Below are 19,891 nucleotides of genomic sequence, written 5' to 3'. Positions count from 1 at the left end.
AACACGCTCAGGGCTGCTCTCCTAAATTACACAAACTAGTGCAGACAGTTACAGTTACCATGCTACTACAAGAAGCCATCTGTGCTGTCGTAGAAGTTAGACTAATAAAGATAAAAGCTTATGACGGAGCTGCAGATTGCGTAGGTTTTGCTTCAATGTGGAGTTGATATCCAGGCAGAGATTAACTGTGGTTTCGCAGTGCAGTGATGAGAAAATAAACGCTACAGTGACAAAACCGCAAGTGAGTGTTATGTGCTACAACAGGTCGATCGCTATCAGGACTACTAAATAATCATTGTCAGCTTTGGCTGGAGGTTGTGACGTCTAGGACAACATACATGAGACAGACTGAGAGTAATAATATTGTTTATTTATATCATGTAAACACAAAGTTTCGTTTTGGAAGTATTAAATCATGATTAATCAATTTGACAGCCCTAGCAGTTTAGGTCAAGTAGTTAAACATTTATTTTAGTTGCCAACACAACATTTCCAATTTTCATCTAAATTTTAATTAAAACTGACATTAAAAATGTAATGTATTTTTTTTTAATTTAGCTCCAATTTCAATTATCGAAAACCATTTTTAATAGTTTTAGTTAACAATAACAACTCTGATTTATTGCTTAGCAAACGCATCTTGAATAGCTGATTCACCATCCTTGCCTATTCATACAACATTAATCAATTAATTACTTTCAAATTGAGAAAAACATTGGATAAGAAAAAAAAGATGCAAAGTAAATTATTATTATTTTTTTTACCTTTTGCCCAGGGTTGATGTGTGCATTGACTTGTTTAAGGACGGGTTTGAGATTGGAGTCATAACGAACACACAGATCATGGATCTTTATCTCTCCATGCTGTGGCCAGTCTTCCGGTACCTGTGAGACATCTGAAATCAAAGTGAAAACAATTATTTAGATTGCCATTTAATATATTCAATGTTTTAACTGTTACGAGATAAAATATAGCAAAACTGACATATCCGACTGCTGATGTGATCTCATAATCACGCCATCATGAGGGTACCACATTCATGTGGAATAAAATAACTTTTCTGGGCCACTGATTGTGGCATAATTTCATGTGAGTGCACATTCTTAATTTCTTTAGACACAAAAACGTTTTAAGTGTAAAAACGTACTGCACCTTTAACATTTAAAGCATGTTTATGGGTATAATTTAGTTTACAGAATGGTTAACTACAGAATTTTCCTTTCTGCACAGTCAGTGGATTAAGTGCCGCCACACATGACTTATCTGAGGAGAGAATAAAGTAGACATAACACTGATACATCAATGGCAACAAATAACTCAGAACACTCCAAGTGAGCACTTTAACAAGCTGCAATTAACACAGCTATATATGGTGTCCAAATGTCAAAGTTTAGACTCATACGTACTGCTGTCCAGGCCAGTTTTCCATTAAGTCACTGAGAGGGAATAAGCTATCGTCTAAGTCTAACAGCGGCGCTAAAAGGCTATTGCTAAAAATGTTCCTTTTTCTCAGCTCATTCCTGCTTGGTCTCTAGAGGTAAGTGTTTAGACTCTACGTACTTAACGCCCTTTCATGATGCTCTCAGTGGATTGTGTCATTGTGTTCCTAATGCACTAAAATGTGAGAAAATGCACATGTAGCAGTGCTTTGGAAGCTAGAAATACGGGGTTTAATCTAGTAGGGATAAAGAGTCTAAATAGTACTCTGGATAATCATTAGAAACAATACTTATAGTGTCAGGAAAGGATTTATTACCCATGGATCCCTCATAGTTCTCAGATTCTGTGCTGAGGAAGCTGTTGACCTTCTTTACCGCAGCCATCTGGACCTCCAGGTCTGCCAGATTCCTCACCACCCAGTTCAGGTAGTTTGTCACCTTAACACAAAGCATGTTGAGGACTTCTAAGTGCTTTTAAATCACAGATGGCCACTAGAAATTCAATAAAGCTGTGTTTAAATGAATAACTCACAGTGAGGGCATATGTTAGACCAAGTCCAACCAGTCCAGATTCAGATGTGGACCAGATCGCTGCCACTGCTGCAGTGAGGACAATCACAGCACCCAGATAATCCTCAGAGGAAAATACAAATGTTATTATATACAGATTTTAAGATACCAAAGTTTTAGTAGTTGATAATTACTGTAATTAAATGCTATAATCCTCTGTACTTTGATACCACAACAGTAAAGTATTTGAAAGTATGTATTTTGATACTACAATTCCTTTGTACGTTTCGTTCTTTAGATAAAAAGTTAATTATTAATAAATATTAATGAATTACAATTTTAAAAAGTATCTCTATTCTACATCTCATGAGAAAATATAAGTATTTTAGTGCTTTAATGCAGTACATCTGAATGAATTTTTTACAACACAATCATATAAAAATTACTAAAACCCATAAAGCTCCACCCCTAAAATTAACCCTCAGTTGGGCGTAAACATATTTTACAAAAACTTACAAATTGCATCGTTCGAATTTATATGAATTAGCCAGTAATTTGCCAAAAAGTAAAATAGTTATGAGACTGTGTTGGTCTTTCTACATTAAACAAACTTTCATGATGCTCTCAGTGGTTTGTCTATTTTATGATTTGGCGTTTTTGTACAGATGTGTAGGATATGATTCATACAAAAACATACAATTTAGGTTTAGCTCCAACTCTAAACTTAACCTTTAATGGAGCGAATCTCAGAATATCAAACAAAAGTGTACAAATGGGATTGTAAAAATTCATATGCAAAAGCGAAAACTAATTTTCTTAGTGATATTTAGTGCCTGTTTATCAGGAATTAGCATTTTTTTTGTTTTGTTTGACCACTTTGATGGAAACAGTGTTTACACGCAAATGTTTAATTCCAATTTTGCACGTAAGTTAAATTCGCGACTTTTGATGGAAAACCAGCTAGTCAATATTATTTATTTAATTAAATAATGATGATAAATTAATCAGCAAGACTGTAATTTTAAACATTACATACACTACATTCTTTATATTAACGTTGTGTTTGAAAGTCGGTTGGAGATGGTTTCTTTACAACCTATACTACAGTAAAAACTCAACTTGACTTACAGTTCTGACCTCCAGCCACCGGTTGGCAGCAGAGAGAAACAGGTAGGCTGTGTTGTTGGTGTCAGTTAGCTCCAACATCCGCTGTTTAAAGCGAGCCTCATGCCTGGAAACAGAGATCTTTTACCTTGTGTCAAAACCATTTACAATGTGATACAGATCCATGACTGACTAGAGCTAACACAGCTGTGACGAATAAGAGTGTTCAATTGATTCACGTAAACACTCTGGAGACTTAACAAAGGAGATGAAATCTCAATCTCTTAATGTTTATTGTTGGATTACTTTAAGTCAAGGATGCGTGAATAAGCACAATGTGTTTATAAGAAATGGCGTGGAGCCACTAAGACTGCATCACCTCTGCATGGCTGATATTGTACACAATTGGTTTTGCATCACAAAAACGCATTTAATTCTGTTTTCAATATGCAACTACTTAGTTCTGCATCCAGTCTAGAAGAACACAGAGAGAGAAAGTGTGGTTTATTCAGACAACCATGTGTTTTCGGAAAACCCTCAGTTTACTGACCTGAATGCTCGAATGGTGGTGAGGCCCTCTGCAGTCTCTGAGAAATGACAAAGAAGAGGCAGCTGAGTAGAGTCATCCAGATCTTGCAAATCTCTGTTGGAGACAAAGAACAGCAAAAGGCAATAGCTCTTAGACTGGTTCTGGAAAAATGTCATTCTAATAATCATAGTTAACTTTAATTGATCTGATGCTGACTTTAAAGGAGCATTATTAGTAGTGAAATTATACTATCGTCTTTTAGAGCTGCTTTAGAGTAGAATCAATAGTTGAGTTTCCATAATTGATTCTGCTGTTTCCTGTTTATCAATCTGTATTGTTTAAAGCAGTATAAAAATAAAAGTGGCTTGACTTAATAGACCTATTCTTGTGGCAAACATCTGCGTGTGAAAACAAATGTGGAGTGGGAATTGTGCTCAAAAATCAAATTTAAGAAAGGTTCGGTTTAAGAAAATTAAATGATTGGGCAAGTCCAGCGTACATCAGCAGAGGAAAGTCTGTCATTTTCACCAGAAGATCAAGTTATCACATTTTGATTAAACATGAAGTAAAAAAAAAACATTAACTTAATTCAGTCAAGTTATTATGATTTGTATACATTAAGCTATGCTTACTCAATTCAGTTAAGTTGATCCTATACAAAGTCTTGAATAAAGAACATTTTTGAAAACCATGACTGAATCACGTTAGGAGAACTACTTACTTGGAAGCAACCCGGAAGTACTTCTGAATAAAGTAGAAAGCCACAGCAAGGGGCACCAGTGCGATTAGGAAGGTAGGGGTGACGAAAGCAATGACCCCAATTGCTGAGAGACAGAGTAGAGTGGAGCGAGTAAGAGACTCTAGTGTCGGGGGAATGTGCTGTGGAGAAAGAAAAAAGATGCACATTAGCATGCATATGCCACATTCTTCATCTCATTAATGTGATAATGTTGACTACTGCAGCACTGAGGTCTCATGTTTGTGTGGAAAACCAAGGCTGCTCATCTCAGTGGGCTTAACATGAAAGAGACGTACTTGACACTTGAATCGAACAGATCTCTTTCTGTCTCTCTTTCTCTCACCTGATCGATGATATTGGTGTCCGCTGAGAAACGGTTCAGGATTTGTCCAAGCGGGGTGACATCAAAGAATCTTACAATGATATAAAAGGACGTTTTATAATGATGTTCCTGTCGATATCAGTCGATGGCAGTAGGGTTTATAATGTGTTAAGTACCTGATGGGAGCGTGAATGATCTTGTTGAGGAGGTTGTGATGTAGGTTTGTAGCTGCAGCCACTCCTAGAAACTCCACTGTTAAGGAAGTGATGAGACAAAGTGCTATCGCTGCTCCACACAGGATAATAAACACTGGCACATAGGAGCGATGCTGTCAAACACCCAAAAAGCACAATTTCAGTATAACTATAATGTAGAATATGAAAGACAACATTTAAAAGAGGAAACAGCAGTGACGTGTCACCTGAGCGATCTGTGTGTCATCATTCTGTGTGTAATTGGTTGAATTGACAAACGAATCATTGAGGCTTTGGTTATGCCGTTTTAGGGACGTCCAATCTGCGAGGCAATAGTCGATGGCCACCATAACTGAGTGCTTGGCCAGCTTGGACGACACCATCAGGAAGACCATGAGAAAGCCACCTGAGGAAAGGTAACGACAGCACATCTTCCATTGGATTTTAGAACGTCGGCTGGTGGTGGTGGACATGTTGTCATCGTCTTCCTCTTCCACCTCCTCCTCTATGGAACAGTAAAAAGGTGTCCAAGATGTTTTTACAAGTTAAAAAAGTAAAGGTTGTCCTGAAATGCTGATGAACTATTACCTTCATCCTCATCGTCAACGTGGTTCTTCGCCTCTCTGGAATAGAACGCTCTCCTCAAAGTTTTCCTCTCCAGAGTGGTCTGACTCTCCATTTCAGTCTCCTAAAACATAGAATCAAAAACAGTTTTTCACATGCTTCTTCAAAACTGTTTAGTGTTCATTTTTGACATTCTTTGTTTTAAGGCTGAAATACATTACACAACTTTTGCACCTATTTGCAGTTTTGATAAGTGAATGATAGTTGCCAAAATTCAAAGCCAGTTTGTGGATTTTGGGCTGCTTGAGTTGACATATAATGGGCACGGATACTTATTTAGCATCAGACTATGATTCTATCTAGTCAAATGATACAAAATGTGTTTTTATTATTTGCCATGCATCTCCTTGCAAAAGGCAAATGTTTCTGCATGAGTTTGCAGTGTTCAGAATGACTTCTGGTAGTATGTGATCCCCAGTCATTTATTGTAAGATTTATTCTCTGTAACCATTCACAAATTCGGTAAGTGTATCATGCATGCCGTTTTAAAAACTGTATAGATGCGCTGGTTTTTAAAGCAGAAGGACCTTTTCAAGCTCCTGGTCTTGTCTGTTCATCAGGGTCTTCCAGTGTTCATACAGTTCCACATCATGTGTCTGGATGTCCTTTAATGTCCCCTCTCTCAGCACTGAACCGTCCTTCATGGCTATTATCTACCAAATTAAGACAAACTTTGAAGTCATTTGTTTTTGATTACTTTCAAGTTATTTATCAAAGTTTTATGAAGAACCAGCCTCAAAATGGTCTAGATCTTTAGTCAGCAAAGAAACTCCAGTAGTTACCCAGTCAGCATGGATGAGGTACTGCAGTTTATGAGTGACCAAGACCACTGTCCGTTTGTCATCCTGAAGGAACTTCAGTATCCCCTCCTGCATCAGATGATCACTGAGGTGGATGTCCAGGGCAGAGAACGGGTCATCCTAAAGGTAACAAACCCCAAAACTAGGTTGACTCTACTTCAATATCTACTCGCAATCAATAAATAAAGAAACTTAAGTTTCAATAAAGTCTTATCTAGACATGATAATGTCATGTTTTAAATTAGCTTTGCTTAATGTTTGCTTCATTACACTCTTAAAAATAAAGGTTTCAAAAGATTTTCAAAGAGATGCCATAAAGCTACATTTTGGTTTCCCCAAAGAACCTTTCAGTCATTCTTAAAAGAACCATTTTTTTTCGTAGTGTAGAGGCCCATTCACACCAAGGACGATAACTTTAAAGATAAGAATATAAGATATGGTTCTAAAAATCGTTCACTATATTAAAGTGTAGCAGAGTCCACACCACAACTATAATTATAAAGGCAGAAAGAAACAATATCATTGGAATAACTTTCAGAACGTTTTTTTGCCAGCCGATGAATGATACAAAAAGTGACATCCAATCAGAATCATTCCTTCTATAATGACATAGAGAATTTAAAGCAGCAGATGTGCATGCGCTTAGAAAAAAGATGATATAGTTCGCTGGTGTGAATGCTATTATCGTTATTATTTTTGGCGTGAATGGGGCTTAAAGAACATCTAAAGAATAATATTTGTAACAAATAAAGTACCTTTCCAAACCCTTTTTTTGTACAATGGATGTTAAAGGTTCTTTGTGGAACCATGGATGCCAAAAAAGAACCTTTATTTTTAAGTATGTAAATGCAAAAGAAATTACCCTTTCATTCAGAAAACTGTTCAAATGTAGAGAGTAAATATTTCAATCGAAATGTACTATAAATGTGCTTAAATCACTTCTCGACTGACCCGAAAAGACACCACAACAACCCCGTTGACTTTCTAGGATGTGAGACATAGCATCACTCCAAAGAATGAGGTGAATTCATGATCCTATCCAGAAGGGTGTGTAGTTATGTACAGTAATCCAATAACAACCCTTACACATCATTGTGTTTTTCTGCTATCACTACCACAATTTACCATGCTATCATGCATCAGTTCAGAAACCTCCTCTGGGAAGACCTCTTAAATAAAATTAAAACTGTGGTCATTCATAATACAGGTACATCACTCGTAGAGGGTGGAGGTAAGAAACTATCATGAAGTTATCTGTGTTGGAAAAGTTGGTCCTACCAGGAAAACAATGTTGGTGTTTTGATACAGAGCTCTGGCCACACAGATCCGTTGTCGCTGACCACCGCTGAGGTTAATACCCTGCAGGAGTACAACACACAAACACCAATTAAACACTTTTGATTCTGATGACATAACGTCAAAGTCATGGTAGTCTCAATAACAGTCTCTTTATTTAATTAGTTTCACAGCAGCTGAGGTCAGAGAGCTGGTCTCAAGCCCAGATACAGTGCACAGCCCTGTCTTACCCGTTCTCCGATTTCAGTCTGGTCTCCAAAAGGAAGGAGGTCTATATCTGGTTGAAGCGAGCAGGCATCAATCACCTCTTTGTATCTGTCCGACAAATTCAGAGTTCAAAAACATAAAAACGTTTCCTCAAAAACTTAACTTTTATCTTGAACATGAGCTCTCGAGGGAGCAAAATGTCATGACCCAGAGTTTCCACAGTGAGTTTTATTATAGTTGAGCTTTGAATGCTTTTAAAAATGACCCATTAAACTTCAATAAATCAGTATAAGTGCTGACTGATTTAAAATCAAAGTGGTGTTGAAGCTACAATCCGTAATGGTAAGTTCACAGCACCTTTTGGCCTTAAAGTCAATGTAATCTCCAGTCATAACCAATTTTATTTCCTAAATATAACACATTTCAAGTAAAAAGAGACATTCAAATATGGAATATGCCTTCATTTTATCTATTGAGAATTGATTGGTTGCTAAAAAGCAACCTTTTCAGTAACAGAATTCTAAAAAAGTTATGCAACATTATGCAAAACGGTGCAAACTATGCAAAAAGGTTAAGAGAATGTAAACTGAATGTTGTGTCATGCACAACCTAAAACATATATTCTATTTCAAAACAACAACAACATTACCTCATATGAGCTAAGTGTCATAATTTAAAGTTATTATTTTGATTAAAGATGCATTGTAAAAAAATGTTCACAATGCAGGAACGTGCTTTAAGAAACTTACTAATGTCAGGTTTGATATATTGTTGATTATATTATGAATAAATTCAAGTTACAACATAAAATAATGTAATAAATAAAGATCCTGTTTTAATATAATGTCATTAATATAATGACTCTGAAGTATTCTTTTTCCATGTTTGTTTCTGAGATTTTTTTTTATTTCATCCATTTTATTCAAAACAGTTATCATAGCATTAGAACATAATTTAAGGAAATGACTGATGCAAACAACGAAAACTAATATCCCACCCTAAATGATGTAATTTCAACAAAATTGAAAGGTATTATTTTTATTATTGATTAGGAGCACAATTTTGGAGGTAACAATTTTGAAAATAATTCGCACCAGTGAATCATTCCCAATAAGACCAGGAGTATACTGTTCTGCTGTCTATGGAGGGTCAGAGAGCTTTCAGATTTTATCAAAAATACCTAAATTTGTGTTCTGAAGATTAACGAAAGGTCTTTCATGTTTAGAAAGACATGAGGGTGAGTTATTAATGCCAGAATTGTAATTTTTGGTAGAACCTACCATTTGAGGATTTATGTCTTAAGAAGGTAAATTGGGTCAATATTGACTTTTTGTCGACAGATGACGGAATTTGACAAATTAAATTGATAAACAAAGAGGTCTAAAATAATACCATTTTCTCACGAAGATCTTTTTAACCTCACCTCTGTTTATTGAAAGGACTTCCAAACGTGATGTTTTCCTCTACAGTTGCATTCAGCAGCCATGACTTCTGCGCTGCATAGGCCACAGAGTACCTGTTTTTACTGAGCCAGGACAGGATGAGAAACAGAGAAAGAAAGAAACAACTGATAACCTTGAAATGTGTAAAAACACACTCCGCTTACCAACACAGCAAACACCAATGGTTCTGATATGAAATGAAGGTAAAATATCCTTGTTAATGATTACAAACCCGATTCCAAAAAAGTTGGGACACTGTACAAATTGAGAGTAAAAAAGGAATGGAATAATTTACAACTTATATTTTAATCATAATAGAATATAGATAACACATCAAATGTTGAAAGTGTTGAAGAACAGCTGGAGGACCAATTTGCAACTTATTAGGTCAATTGGGAACACGATTAGGTATAAAAAGAGCCTCTCAGAGTGGCAGTGTCTCTCAGAAGTCAAGATGGGCAGAGGATCACCTATTCCCCCAATGCTGCAGCGAAAAACAGTGGCGCAGGATCAGAAAGGAGTTTCTCAGAGAAAAATTGCAAAGAGTTTGAAGTTATCAGCATCTACTGTGCATAATATCATCCAAAGATTCAGACAATCTGGAACAATCTCTGTTCGTAAAGGTCAAGGCCCGAAAACCATACTGGAAGCCCATGATCTTTGGGCCCTTAGACGGCACTGCATTACATACAGGAATGCTACTGTAATGGAAATAACAACATGGGAATACTTCCAGAAAACATTGTCGGTGAAGACAATCCACCGTGCCATTCGCCGTTGCTGGCTAAACTCTATAGGTCAAAAAGACACCATATCTAAACATGATGCAGAAGCGCAGGCGTTTTCTCTGTGCCAAGGCTCATTTAAAATGGACTGTGGCAAAGTGGAAAACTGTTTTGTGGTCAGACGAATCATAATTTTGAGTTCTTTTTGGAAAACTGGGATGTTGAAACAGCCATGTCATCCGGACTAAAGAGGACAGGGACAACCCAAGTTGTTATCAGCACTCAGTTCAGAAGCCTGCATCTCTGATTGTTTGGGGTTGCATGAGTTCATGTGGCATGGGCAGCTTACACATCTGGAAAGGCACCATCAATGCTGAAAGGTATATCCAAGTTCTAGAACAACATATGCTCCCATCCAGACGTCGTCTCTTTCAGGGAAGACCTTGCATTTTCCAACATGATGATGCCAGACCACATACTGCATCAATTACAACATCGTGGCTGCGTAGAAGAAGGACCCGGATACTGAAATGTCCAGCCTGTAGTCCAGATCTTTCACCCATAGAAAACATTTGCCGCATCATAAAGAGGAAGATGCAACAAAGAAGACCTAAGACAGTTGAGCAACTAGAAGCCTGTATTAGACAAGAATGGGACAACATTCCTATTGCTAAACTTGAGCAGCTTGTCTTCTCAGTCCCCAGACATTTGCAGACTGTTATAAAAAGAAGAGAGGGGATGCCACACAGTGGTAAACATGGCCTTGTCCCAACTTTTTTGAGATGTGTTGATGCCATGAAATTTGAAATCAACTTGTTTTTCCCTAAAAATGATACATTTTCTCAGTTTAAACATGTAATTTGTCATCTATGTTGTATTCTGGATAAAATATTGAAATTTGAAACTTCCACATCATTGCATTTTGTTTTATTCACAATTTGTAAAGTGTCCCAACTTTTTTGGAATCGGATTTGTAGATTAAAACTACAGATTAAAGAAATGCAGGGAGCCCTTCACTGTGAGAGCTGATGTGTTTGTTTACGACATTTCCTCCTGCCCTTTCATGAAAGTAAATAATTTCTATGTTAAATTTGGCAAAAATGTACTCTTTCAATGTTGGCCCAGTCAAAGGCATGAGTTTCCAAACCTGTTTGGTAGCATTCATTTTTTTAAATTACACTCAGCAACCACTAGAGGCGCTGAAATCGCACATATTTAATGGCTACAAAACCAAAAAATAAACCTGATGATAATGAGAATGGCCTTCTGTTGTTAGACAAAACAGATCTGTTTCACTTTCCAATGGAGGGGTCTGGCTGTAACTAAACCAAATATCGGTCGTAATCAGTAACTGTACAAGAAAACCCCATTATGTCCAAGAGAGGTGAAGACTCCCGGCATTTTCACACACTTTTCACTGCACATCTCAAATGAAAAACAACAACAACAACAACAAAAAAAAAACACCCGTTATATTGAGGCCACATAAATGTAAAAGGATAAATGTATTGGTAAATGAATGCATGTGGGGGTTATGGCACATCTGCTGAAAGGGTTCACAAACGTGTACCTCTGTTCTTCATGAGACAGGCATGTATCGTGCCCGCTGCAAGTCAGGTACATTAAAAGTTGTTATCAGCCAGAACATAATATCTAGTTAGCTGACAGAAAGTGAATAACCTTGCTGGAATCATAATAGATAATCTAAATTTAAAGTTGACTAGCTAAAATCCATTTGGCCATTCGCTACATATTACAAAATGTCCTCAGTGTTGCTTTATAGAGGTCATTATGTGGCTGTGTAACATGTAAGCATGTGAAGAGCCCCGGTGAAATACCTTATGCTCCCATCGAAGAGTATCTCATAATCAGGCAGTCTGATTGAGCACACCATTTGGGAAGAGGGCACAAAGAAACACACACACACACACACATGACCAGAGTTAGTGAGTGCTTCAGGATGCGTGCCGTTCTGTAATAACACTGGCATACTCTCCTTGTGAGGTGAAGAGTGATAATTTGAGATATAATTGTGCTCCAAATACTAGTGTAGTAATGTACAAGCGTTATATTTTAGCTGGAGAGTAATGTCATTGTCATTATAGAACTTGAAACTGGAAAACGCCTTAAACATTCATTGAGCTGTTCGCAAAGACAGTCCTGCCAGAACTGAGACTGAATTTGTATCAAAACACAATTTAATTAAGTATTACAAATGGTCTAAAATTTGATTTCCTCATTAATTACAATTAAAGTATTTGGACAGTCAGTGGTTTCTGTCAATGCAATGAAAGTCAATGCCATTGACTCAGTGGGGACCAAAGCTACACTGGGTCCACTTTCATTGTATGTACATTAAAAAAAAAAACAATTATATGGGATTTAATTTAAAACCATTTTGAATTAAATTATAAAGAGTTTAAAGTTATCTTTAAGGCACATTTAAAAATGTTTGTATGCAATTGCATTAGACAATAAAGTATTAAAGAAAACCATATTATAATAATATTTATGATAAAGTAAACAAGCATGTTTTCAAATGTGTTGTTAACAGAAACCAAGAGTGTTTACATATTATATTAAATTAATAAACCAAATGTCCAAGATTCTGATTCAGTATTTTCTATATGTATTTTCTGTCTTGAGAACAATAGCAAAATAGATTTCACAATAGATTTGAATTTAATAAAATCTGATTGTTTTGTATCTGTGTTTTAGAACTAAAACTAATTAACTGGAGTCATCATGTGGCTGCCGAAAAAAGAAAAAAAAGGAAAGGCTCTAAAAATGTAAATTCTCAAAAAAGGCAACAAATGACAAAGCATTTAGACGGTATAGTATTTATTCATCTAATGTAATTAACATTTTTAAATGTGACTTAAGAAAATACTGTGTTGGAGCCACTGTATATACCTTTTTAAGGACTTAAGACTTTCTATAATCAATGAATTATGAAAACATACAGATCTGCTTGGCTTTGCTTCCAAATGCTAATCAGAGACCATCTCCAGCAGAGAGATGGAGAGATCCACAGAAAGAAAAGCATTTCCCTTGTGTGCTGATAACACAGATGACAGAATGACATGTGGGGGAAGAGGACAGAAGAAATCAGAGAGCAGTGGAAAGAGTAATGAATGGAGTAAGACACATACATACACACACACGCACAAACGCAAAGAGTAAGACGGCCCTCACACACATCTGTGTATGCACACAGTGGTACATACATCATAATAACAGCGGATGCATCGGACATAGGGCTATTTATGTGCATGTGTGTTTGTACAGATGAAAACTTTGATTAGCATCTGATGGATCTGGCATGCAGATGTACTCCCCTGTTTTCTGCTACATTATCGCAAACATTCAACTGCTTTAGGGGGCAAGAGACAACAGGGGGGAGTTTTGGTCCCTTTGAGTTTTAATACAAATCACAAGCTCCATAAATGTTCATAAACATCACAATATTTTTGACAGTAACTATGCAAATGTGTAAATTCTCACTTGCTCCAGTAGACTTTGCCACTGATGGTTTGCATCTCCCCCAGCATGGCCAATAACAGGGATGATTTCCCACAACCCACCTGGCCCACAATCATGGTCAGCTGACCTGAAGAGGGAAACAAGGTGAAGGGTAATCTCAGTTTTATATATGAACAGGTTTTGCCCCTACACACAGGTTTTAGTGATGTTCAGTGTCAGTGGTAGATTGCTCATCTGTTAAATTGGCAAAAGCTAGTTAGTTAGTGCTCAGCTCACTGATTTAATGAGGCTGTCAAACCACTAAACCAGAACAGTAAACCTGAGCCAACACAATAACTATTAGGAATTCATATTTTCAGCGTTTTGATTGATTTTTATATGATTTTTTTATGTTTAACATCTATTTGAAAATAAACATTAACCATTTATATTACATTTTGATCTTCATTGAGATGATGATCCCCTTCCTGTATTGTAGATTAATAAGAAAGTGATAATATAAATACTCTGTATAATATATTTAATAATATATAACTATAATTAGTTCACTTCTATTCAATTCAAGTGTATTTGTATATCGCTTTTTACGATGCAAATCATTGCAAAGAAACTTTACAGAAAATAAAGTTTCTACAATATTTTGTAGTCGCTTATCAGTGGTGACTGTCTGTTTATGTGCATAAAAATGTATACAATGTGTAGTCAACCAGACGATGAACACTAACAGCAATTATTATATGATGCAATCACACTTGTAGCAATATTTGTTAGTTCTGTATACTTAAACTTTAAGTATGACAGATAAAAACTTGGTAGCACTTTATTTTACAGTCCCGTTCCTCATGTACATATTGTGTACTTATTATAGTAATTACAATAACTATGTAATAACTAGGTACTAAACCTGAACCTACCCCTAAACCTAACCCTACCCCATGTAGTTACCTTGTGTTACCAGAACTTTCTTAGATAAATACACTGTAAGTACACTATAAGTACATGTTAGTACACGTACTGTAAAATAAAGTGCAACCAAAAACTTTATAATATTATTGACAATATATATATAGTTATTTGTTTTATTTATTATAGTTACAGATTATTTATAATAAATAATTCATTAAATAAATACATAAAGAAACAATTGACAAGGACTCTAAGGTATCTAAGAGTATATGCATTAATTTACAACATTTATATATTATTTATTATAATTAAATAAATAGCAAGCTGTCTTCATCTAAGACTATTTATTATATATTATAGAAACATATTATTATGTACTTATTATTATTATTATTATTATAAGGAGTCATTGTTTCTCTAAGAGAAAATTAGTAGCTATTAGAGTGTACCTGTAGGGATTCGGATGTTGATGTCCGATAGCGTGGACAAGTTGCTTCCCCATGTGAAGAAGCCATCGTTCACCTGAATGACACATTCACCAATACAAACAAAAAAACATATGGGTTAGAAATGGAAACAAACCAGCACAGAGCAGAATGCACGTGATATGATCTTTTCATCTTTGCTCGTACAATCTTCTTCTGTCACGCTTACAAATTCTGGATGCATTCTGAAATCTATTTTCTAAATGTTTATTTACAATAATGATAATACTCCCATCCATCAGAGCAGTACAGTAGGCCAGAACAGAATACTGGGAAAAGGGAGAACGCTGAACAATCAAAAACATCTGTGAGAACCAGAGCAGGGAGAGAGAGAGAGAGAGAGAGAGAGAGAGAGAGAGAGAGAGAGGGTAAACTGGGAGTAATGGTTGAGAATGACTGAAGTGAACGAGTGTAAATGTCAGAATAGATTAGGCCATATTCATAACAAAAGTGAGCGGATGTCACTGTGGGAAAGTCCATGAGGACGTGTGTGTTTATGTGTTCAGCCACTATAAACTCATTAGATAAGACTTTTGTTTTCCAGAACCTGTTGCATTTAAAATAAAGTGTACAGTGTACCTACTGTGTTCATATTGTATTGCAAAACACTTTTGCTGCTATTGAGGTGGGAAAAGGGTACGATTATGGACAGGGTTGGACGTTTGGGTAGGTTTAAAGATGGGTTAGGTGTAAAGGATGGGTCAACAGTGTAATTATAAATATACAGAAATTAATCACAGATGTAATTACATGCAGGTATTTTAAAGTACAATGTAAAAACATGCATGTACACAATAAGTACACTGCACCAAATGATTAATTTAAATGTTAAGTCCATAGTAGTTAAGGCCACTTAATATAAAGTGGGACCCTGTTTAAGTTACAGAAAGAATTATTAATGGAATCATTAAGGAATGTGAATGATTAAGCTGAATCAGTTGAATCATTGCACATTATTTACGATTTCCAACCCCAGTCTCGAGGGATGGCGAAGGAAGTGGACCCTCGGGGGACCGAGAGACAGAGGCGAAACCAAAAAAATAAACACATGAAATGAATGTCCTTCTGATTTTTAGTCCCAGTTTTTCTTCTCGTGAGAATCCCAAACTGCACTCGGAGGGAAGCTGAACCCAAACCACCATGTCTGAGAAACTATCACAAACCCCATATGGCGAGTTTGAAAAAAGCTGAGAAAGGAATGAACATGCTCAAAAAAAAAAGGGGAAAAAAAGCATCCGTGTGTGTTAAGAAATGGGCTTCGAACACTTCTTCCAGCACAGCAGGAGTAAAACAACTTATTAGCCATGACTTAAAGGTTACTGGCATCTGGATGAGAACATGCAGATCCTGAGTTGTCTTAATGAACTTTAGCACATGCTCTGTGAGCGAGAAACACCCGAGAATCAGTGTCTCTGCTGAGGATAGAGATGTCTGACCTCTACGGCGACATCTTCGGTCTCTGTGGGCCGCAGCTGCCTGCGCATGGGCTGCTCGTAGTTATCCATACGATAACGGCCCTTCCTGTTGATCGCCTTCGTCTAAAATTATAAAGACAAACAGAGAGATTAAGACACAATTAAAAGAAATAATTCAACTTTCAAATGCTGTTTTTAATCATCCTTTTAGTTGTCCAGATCACTACAAACTGTCGCTGTTTGGAAAAGATTCTTCTAATATTTGTGCATGCCATATAATTTTTAATCAAAAGGGGCAGTTTGAAGATAAACATGACAGAAAAAAAAGACAGTTTCATGTTTTATCTTTAATAAAACAAGGTACCAACTTGTCAATTTTATTATAATATTCAATCAATAAATAATGCTTTAATGTGATGTGAAGGATAAATGTATCACTATAATAAATCATAAATGTAAATATGTAAATATATTGTTAATTATGTAAATAGGTTGTTAAATATATGCACTGTGATATAATAATAACTATATATTGATATCCATTTTATATTTAATATATTTATAATATTTAATAATTTATTATTTAATATGTGGTGTGACATTGCCAGAAATGTATATAGCTAAAACTGTAAATACATGCACTGAAATAAATTTAATTAAAAAGAAAATACTGTAAATAATTCATTAATAACAAATATATTTTTATATTTTCATTTTATAATATTTTATATTTGTTTAATATTTTAAAATGTAATATATGGTGTGGCACATTGGCAGAAACTTATATTGCTACAATAAAACATATTTCTAAAATTTTAAATATATTGTTCAATATATGCACTGTAATAGAAATATAATAAATGTTTAATTATTATATTTTCTTTTTAAAGCATTTAATAATATTTGTACGTTTTTAATAATTAGTCAATATTTGTAAAAATCCTCAAAATTGCTTGGAATCTTTTCCAATTTCTTAAAGTTCGCGTGAACCGGAAGTTGCTGCCGACTTTATTTCAGTGTAGTGACATCGGAATATTGACAAGAGGGCATGGTTTTATGTTTGCGTTCCTCCTCTCTGTCGCTCACTCAGTACAATCTACGGTAACAGTTGGAGGGGTGTGTTTAAGGATATTCTGCCCAAGCCGTCAAACTGACGTCATCAGAAAAGGAATGACATTTCAGAGCGGATATAAATGTCCAGATTTTGATTAAAGATTATTTTGATAAAAGATATTTTCAGCAGATTAACTTGCACGGATTAATTGTTTGCATCAAGACTAGCAATGCGCGCTAGTAAATTAAATCAAGTCAATTTGATTCCATTTGGACTTAAAAAAAATAATTTTATCACACCCCGTATTTCAATTATTATATCATGAGGCTGGGGTGGAGTAGAAACGTATAAATAATAATAAAGCATACAACTCAAAATGTGTTTTCTATGTCAAAACGACTCAAAAAGATGGAGCGGCTCACATTTCTACTTATGTGTTCCAGTGAAAAACAACAGCACATGGGTTTTAAAAAACATGATAGAAATTTGGATCAGCAAAACATCACATGGCACTCAAAAGCTGCTGTCAGGTCCTAAAAAACGGAACATGAGTTCCCGCTTGCATCTAGCCATGTGATTTTCCAAGCTTAACACTATTTCCTCTCCTGGAACCCCCTTCTTCCTGTCACAGTGTACATTTCCACCCTTAACCCCACTTTCTCATTCCCTCCCTTTTCTCACCCTTTGCTCCAGCTCTGCTCCTCTCTGGGGATGTGCAGCTTTAGTCCTATCATATATTTGTGCCTCTGTCAGAGAACAGCTGAGGGCCCATGGACTGACTAAAGAGAGAGCTTCTCTTTAACACGTTTAAGAGATCTCAGCTATGCTGGCTCAGGAATGACCAGCTCCCATTTCTGTCCCCTAAACATGGGATAGTTATCTCTAGAGACATGACCGCGTGGAGTCTCATGTTTGATGTTATCGGAGGTCATGTAGAGTGTTATGACGTCAAGTTTATGTCAATTAGAATCCCCGAGACACTTCACAGTCACAAATACAAGAGTTTTGATAATATTTCATGCCGCAATTGACTCGAGTTGCTAAATATGTTAAACTGTTAAATTGTGTTATTAAATGTCAAATTCTTTTTTTTAATTGTCTGGCTTGTTGAGGAGAATTTGACTATTACCTTTTTTGATTTTAACATGGCAGAAAATATAATGTGTGGAAAAAATTCCCACAAAAAAAGTTAGCAACCTTCTAAAAAACACTAAGAGCCCTTCTACAGTTTCGCATGGCCATTCAGCCCTCATATCTTCCTCAAAAAATGTACAAATTTGTAAATTAAATTAATGGCCACTTATTATGTTCTCCATGTTTGGTATTTTTATTTATTTTATTTTTTTTACTGAATTTCCAGTGAAATAATATATTTACTGTAATTTGTTTATAATATTAATTTGTTTCTCTTGTTCAGTTACAGGGCAAGAAAAGTCCCAGTTAATCAACATATAATATTTCTCCCCTAAAACTGATCCAAGAACATTATATCCATTTTTAAACTTCATAAAAAGCTGCTCTGACGCCAAATATATTACAGAATGCATTTTTAAAAAAAATATTGAATCTAATATTGAAATTAGATTATCACATGACATCCCAACTAGTTTAGGTGTCCAACATCATCCAAATAGTCTATATAAGATCAGCAACAGTTCCTCTAAAAGGAGCTCTGCTGAACATTAAGGCTTGGAATAGTATTGAGAAATGTCTTAAGTTGCAGTCACAGAGTAATTTTGTGGGCATAATAGGTCCATTGTCAATATTGTAGCAATAAAGCAAGTTGCTTTAAAACCAAGCAGCTTTCTGTTGGTCAACACAGCAAATTTGAGTAACCAACTTGAACCTGTTGAGAAATCTGCATGGAAACCTTTGACCCTAACGCGAAATTCCCAATTTTGTCGATCCTTGTTAAAATGACTGGATTTTGCCCCAGAAAATTTAATAAGCGACTGTAAATGTGACAACACATTTAAGGTTCAAATTTGTATGTGAGCACTCACATTCTCTTGGTATTTGTATTTTTTGCAGACCTCAGGAGACATGGGCATTTCTCCGTTTCTCCAGCTGTCATCTCCAATCTCATCACTTTGTAGGAACTCGCTGAGCTTCTGTACACTGCAGACATCAACCAGATGATCAGATTCTTCCAGGAAAGGCAATTTTATGAAGTAATGTTGAATCTGATTGCTTGTATGATTAAGCCACATACCTGACAAGGGCCTTGACGGCAAACCTGACAACTGTGGATAACAGGAATAGTGGAGTGACCAGGATGTGGAATAGAGCCAAAGATGCAAACGCCTTGTCTGGACTGAGCCTAACCTCTTCAATATAGGCATGTGTGACAAAGGTCTACAAGAACAAGAAGAGTACTACGGTCTACATGGTGGATAAAATAGAAGTGATTAAAACTGGCATGATGCATCTCTTACCGCCAACACTGCAGCAATAGGGATGGCGGCATTCAAAAATACTGTGGAGATAAAAAGAGCCAGCAGGTATTTTCAAAAAGATGCGAAAACGTAACAAACTATTAGAACCAAACAACCCTGATTCTGAAAGTTTAACAAATGAGAATATTTATTGAGGGCAGAGTAGTTTTTTAAGGTGGGAG

At 35.9% G+C, this 19,891-nt stretch overlaps 1 protein-coding gene across 10 annotated transcripts in view; it reads right to left on the bottom strand.

Annotated features, from left to right (window-relative positions):
* Nucleotides 1-19,891, bottom strand: part of LOC113063483 (ATP-binding cassette sub-family C member 9-like) — a 36,487-nt gene that overhangs the window by 6,926 nt on the left and 9,670 nt on the right. For 6 of the 10 annotated variants that reach the window (XM_026233924.1, XM_026233932.1, XM_026233952.1 and 3 more), the window contains 23 exons: nucleotides 19,710-19,750; nucleotides 19,487-19,629; nucleotides 19,278-19,392; nucleotides 16,242-16,343; nucleotides 14,770-14,842; nucleotides 13,436-13,541; nucleotides 11,770-11,808; nucleotides 11,502-11,537; nucleotides 9,188-9,289; nucleotides 7,788-7,872; nucleotides 7,540-7,620; nucleotides 6,244-6,381; nucleotides 5,989-6,114; nucleotides 5,426-5,525; nucleotides 5,065-5,342; nucleotides 4,820-4,971; nucleotides 4,665-4,734; nucleotides 4,304-4,461; nucleotides 3,604-3,696; nucleotides 3,078-3,180; nucleotides 1,972-2,073; nucleotides 1,757-1,877; nucleotides 765-895 (listed from right to left, as the gene is read on the bottom strand). In XM_026233924.1, the coding sequence (XP_026089709.1) occupies nucleotides 765-895; nucleotides 1,757-1,877; nucleotides 1,972-2,073; nucleotides 3,078-3,180; nucleotides 3,604-3,696; nucleotides 4,304-4,461; nucleotides 4,665-4,734; nucleotides 4,820-4,971; nucleotides 5,065-5,342; nucleotides 5,426-5,525; nucleotides 5,989-6,114; nucleotides 6,244-6,381; nucleotides 7,540-7,620; nucleotides 7,788-7,872; nucleotides 9,188-9,289; nucleotides 11,502-11,537; nucleotides 11,770-11,808; nucleotides 13,436-13,541; nucleotides 14,770-14,842; nucleotides 16,242-16,343; nucleotides 19,278-19,392; nucleotides 19,487-19,629; nucleotides 19,710-19,750 (2,495 nt within the window). The remainder of the gene's footprint in view (nucleotides 1-764; nucleotides 896-1,756; nucleotides 1,878-1,971; nucleotides 2,074-3,077; nucleotides 3,181-3,603; nucleotides 3,697-4,303; nucleotides 4,462-4,664; nucleotides 4,735-4,819; nucleotides 4,972-5,064; nucleotides 5,343-5,425; nucleotides 5,526-5,988; nucleotides 6,115-6,243; nucleotides 6,382-7,539; nucleotides 7,621-7,787; nucleotides 7,873-9,187; nucleotides 9,290-11,501; nucleotides 11,538-11,769; nucleotides 11,809-13,435; nucleotides 13,542-14,769; nucleotides 14,843-16,241; nucleotides 16,344-19,277; nucleotides 19,393-19,486; nucleotides 19,630-19,709; nucleotides 19,751-19,891) is intronic. The other 4 variants (XM_026233973.1, XM_026233958.1, XM_026233965.1 and 1 more) reach the window with 2 other exon arrangements.

This window comes from Carassius auratus, chromosome 4, assembly GCF_003368295.1.
Source record: "Carassius auratus strain Wakin chromosome 4, ASM336829v1, whole genome shotgun sequence".
Lineage (NCBI taxonomy): Eukaryota > Metazoa > Chordata > Actinopteri > Cypriniformes > Cyprinidae > Carassius > Carassius auratus.
The sequence above is the reverse complement of the archived record's forward strand: the minus strand, read 5'-3'. Positions and strand labels throughout refer to the sequence as shown.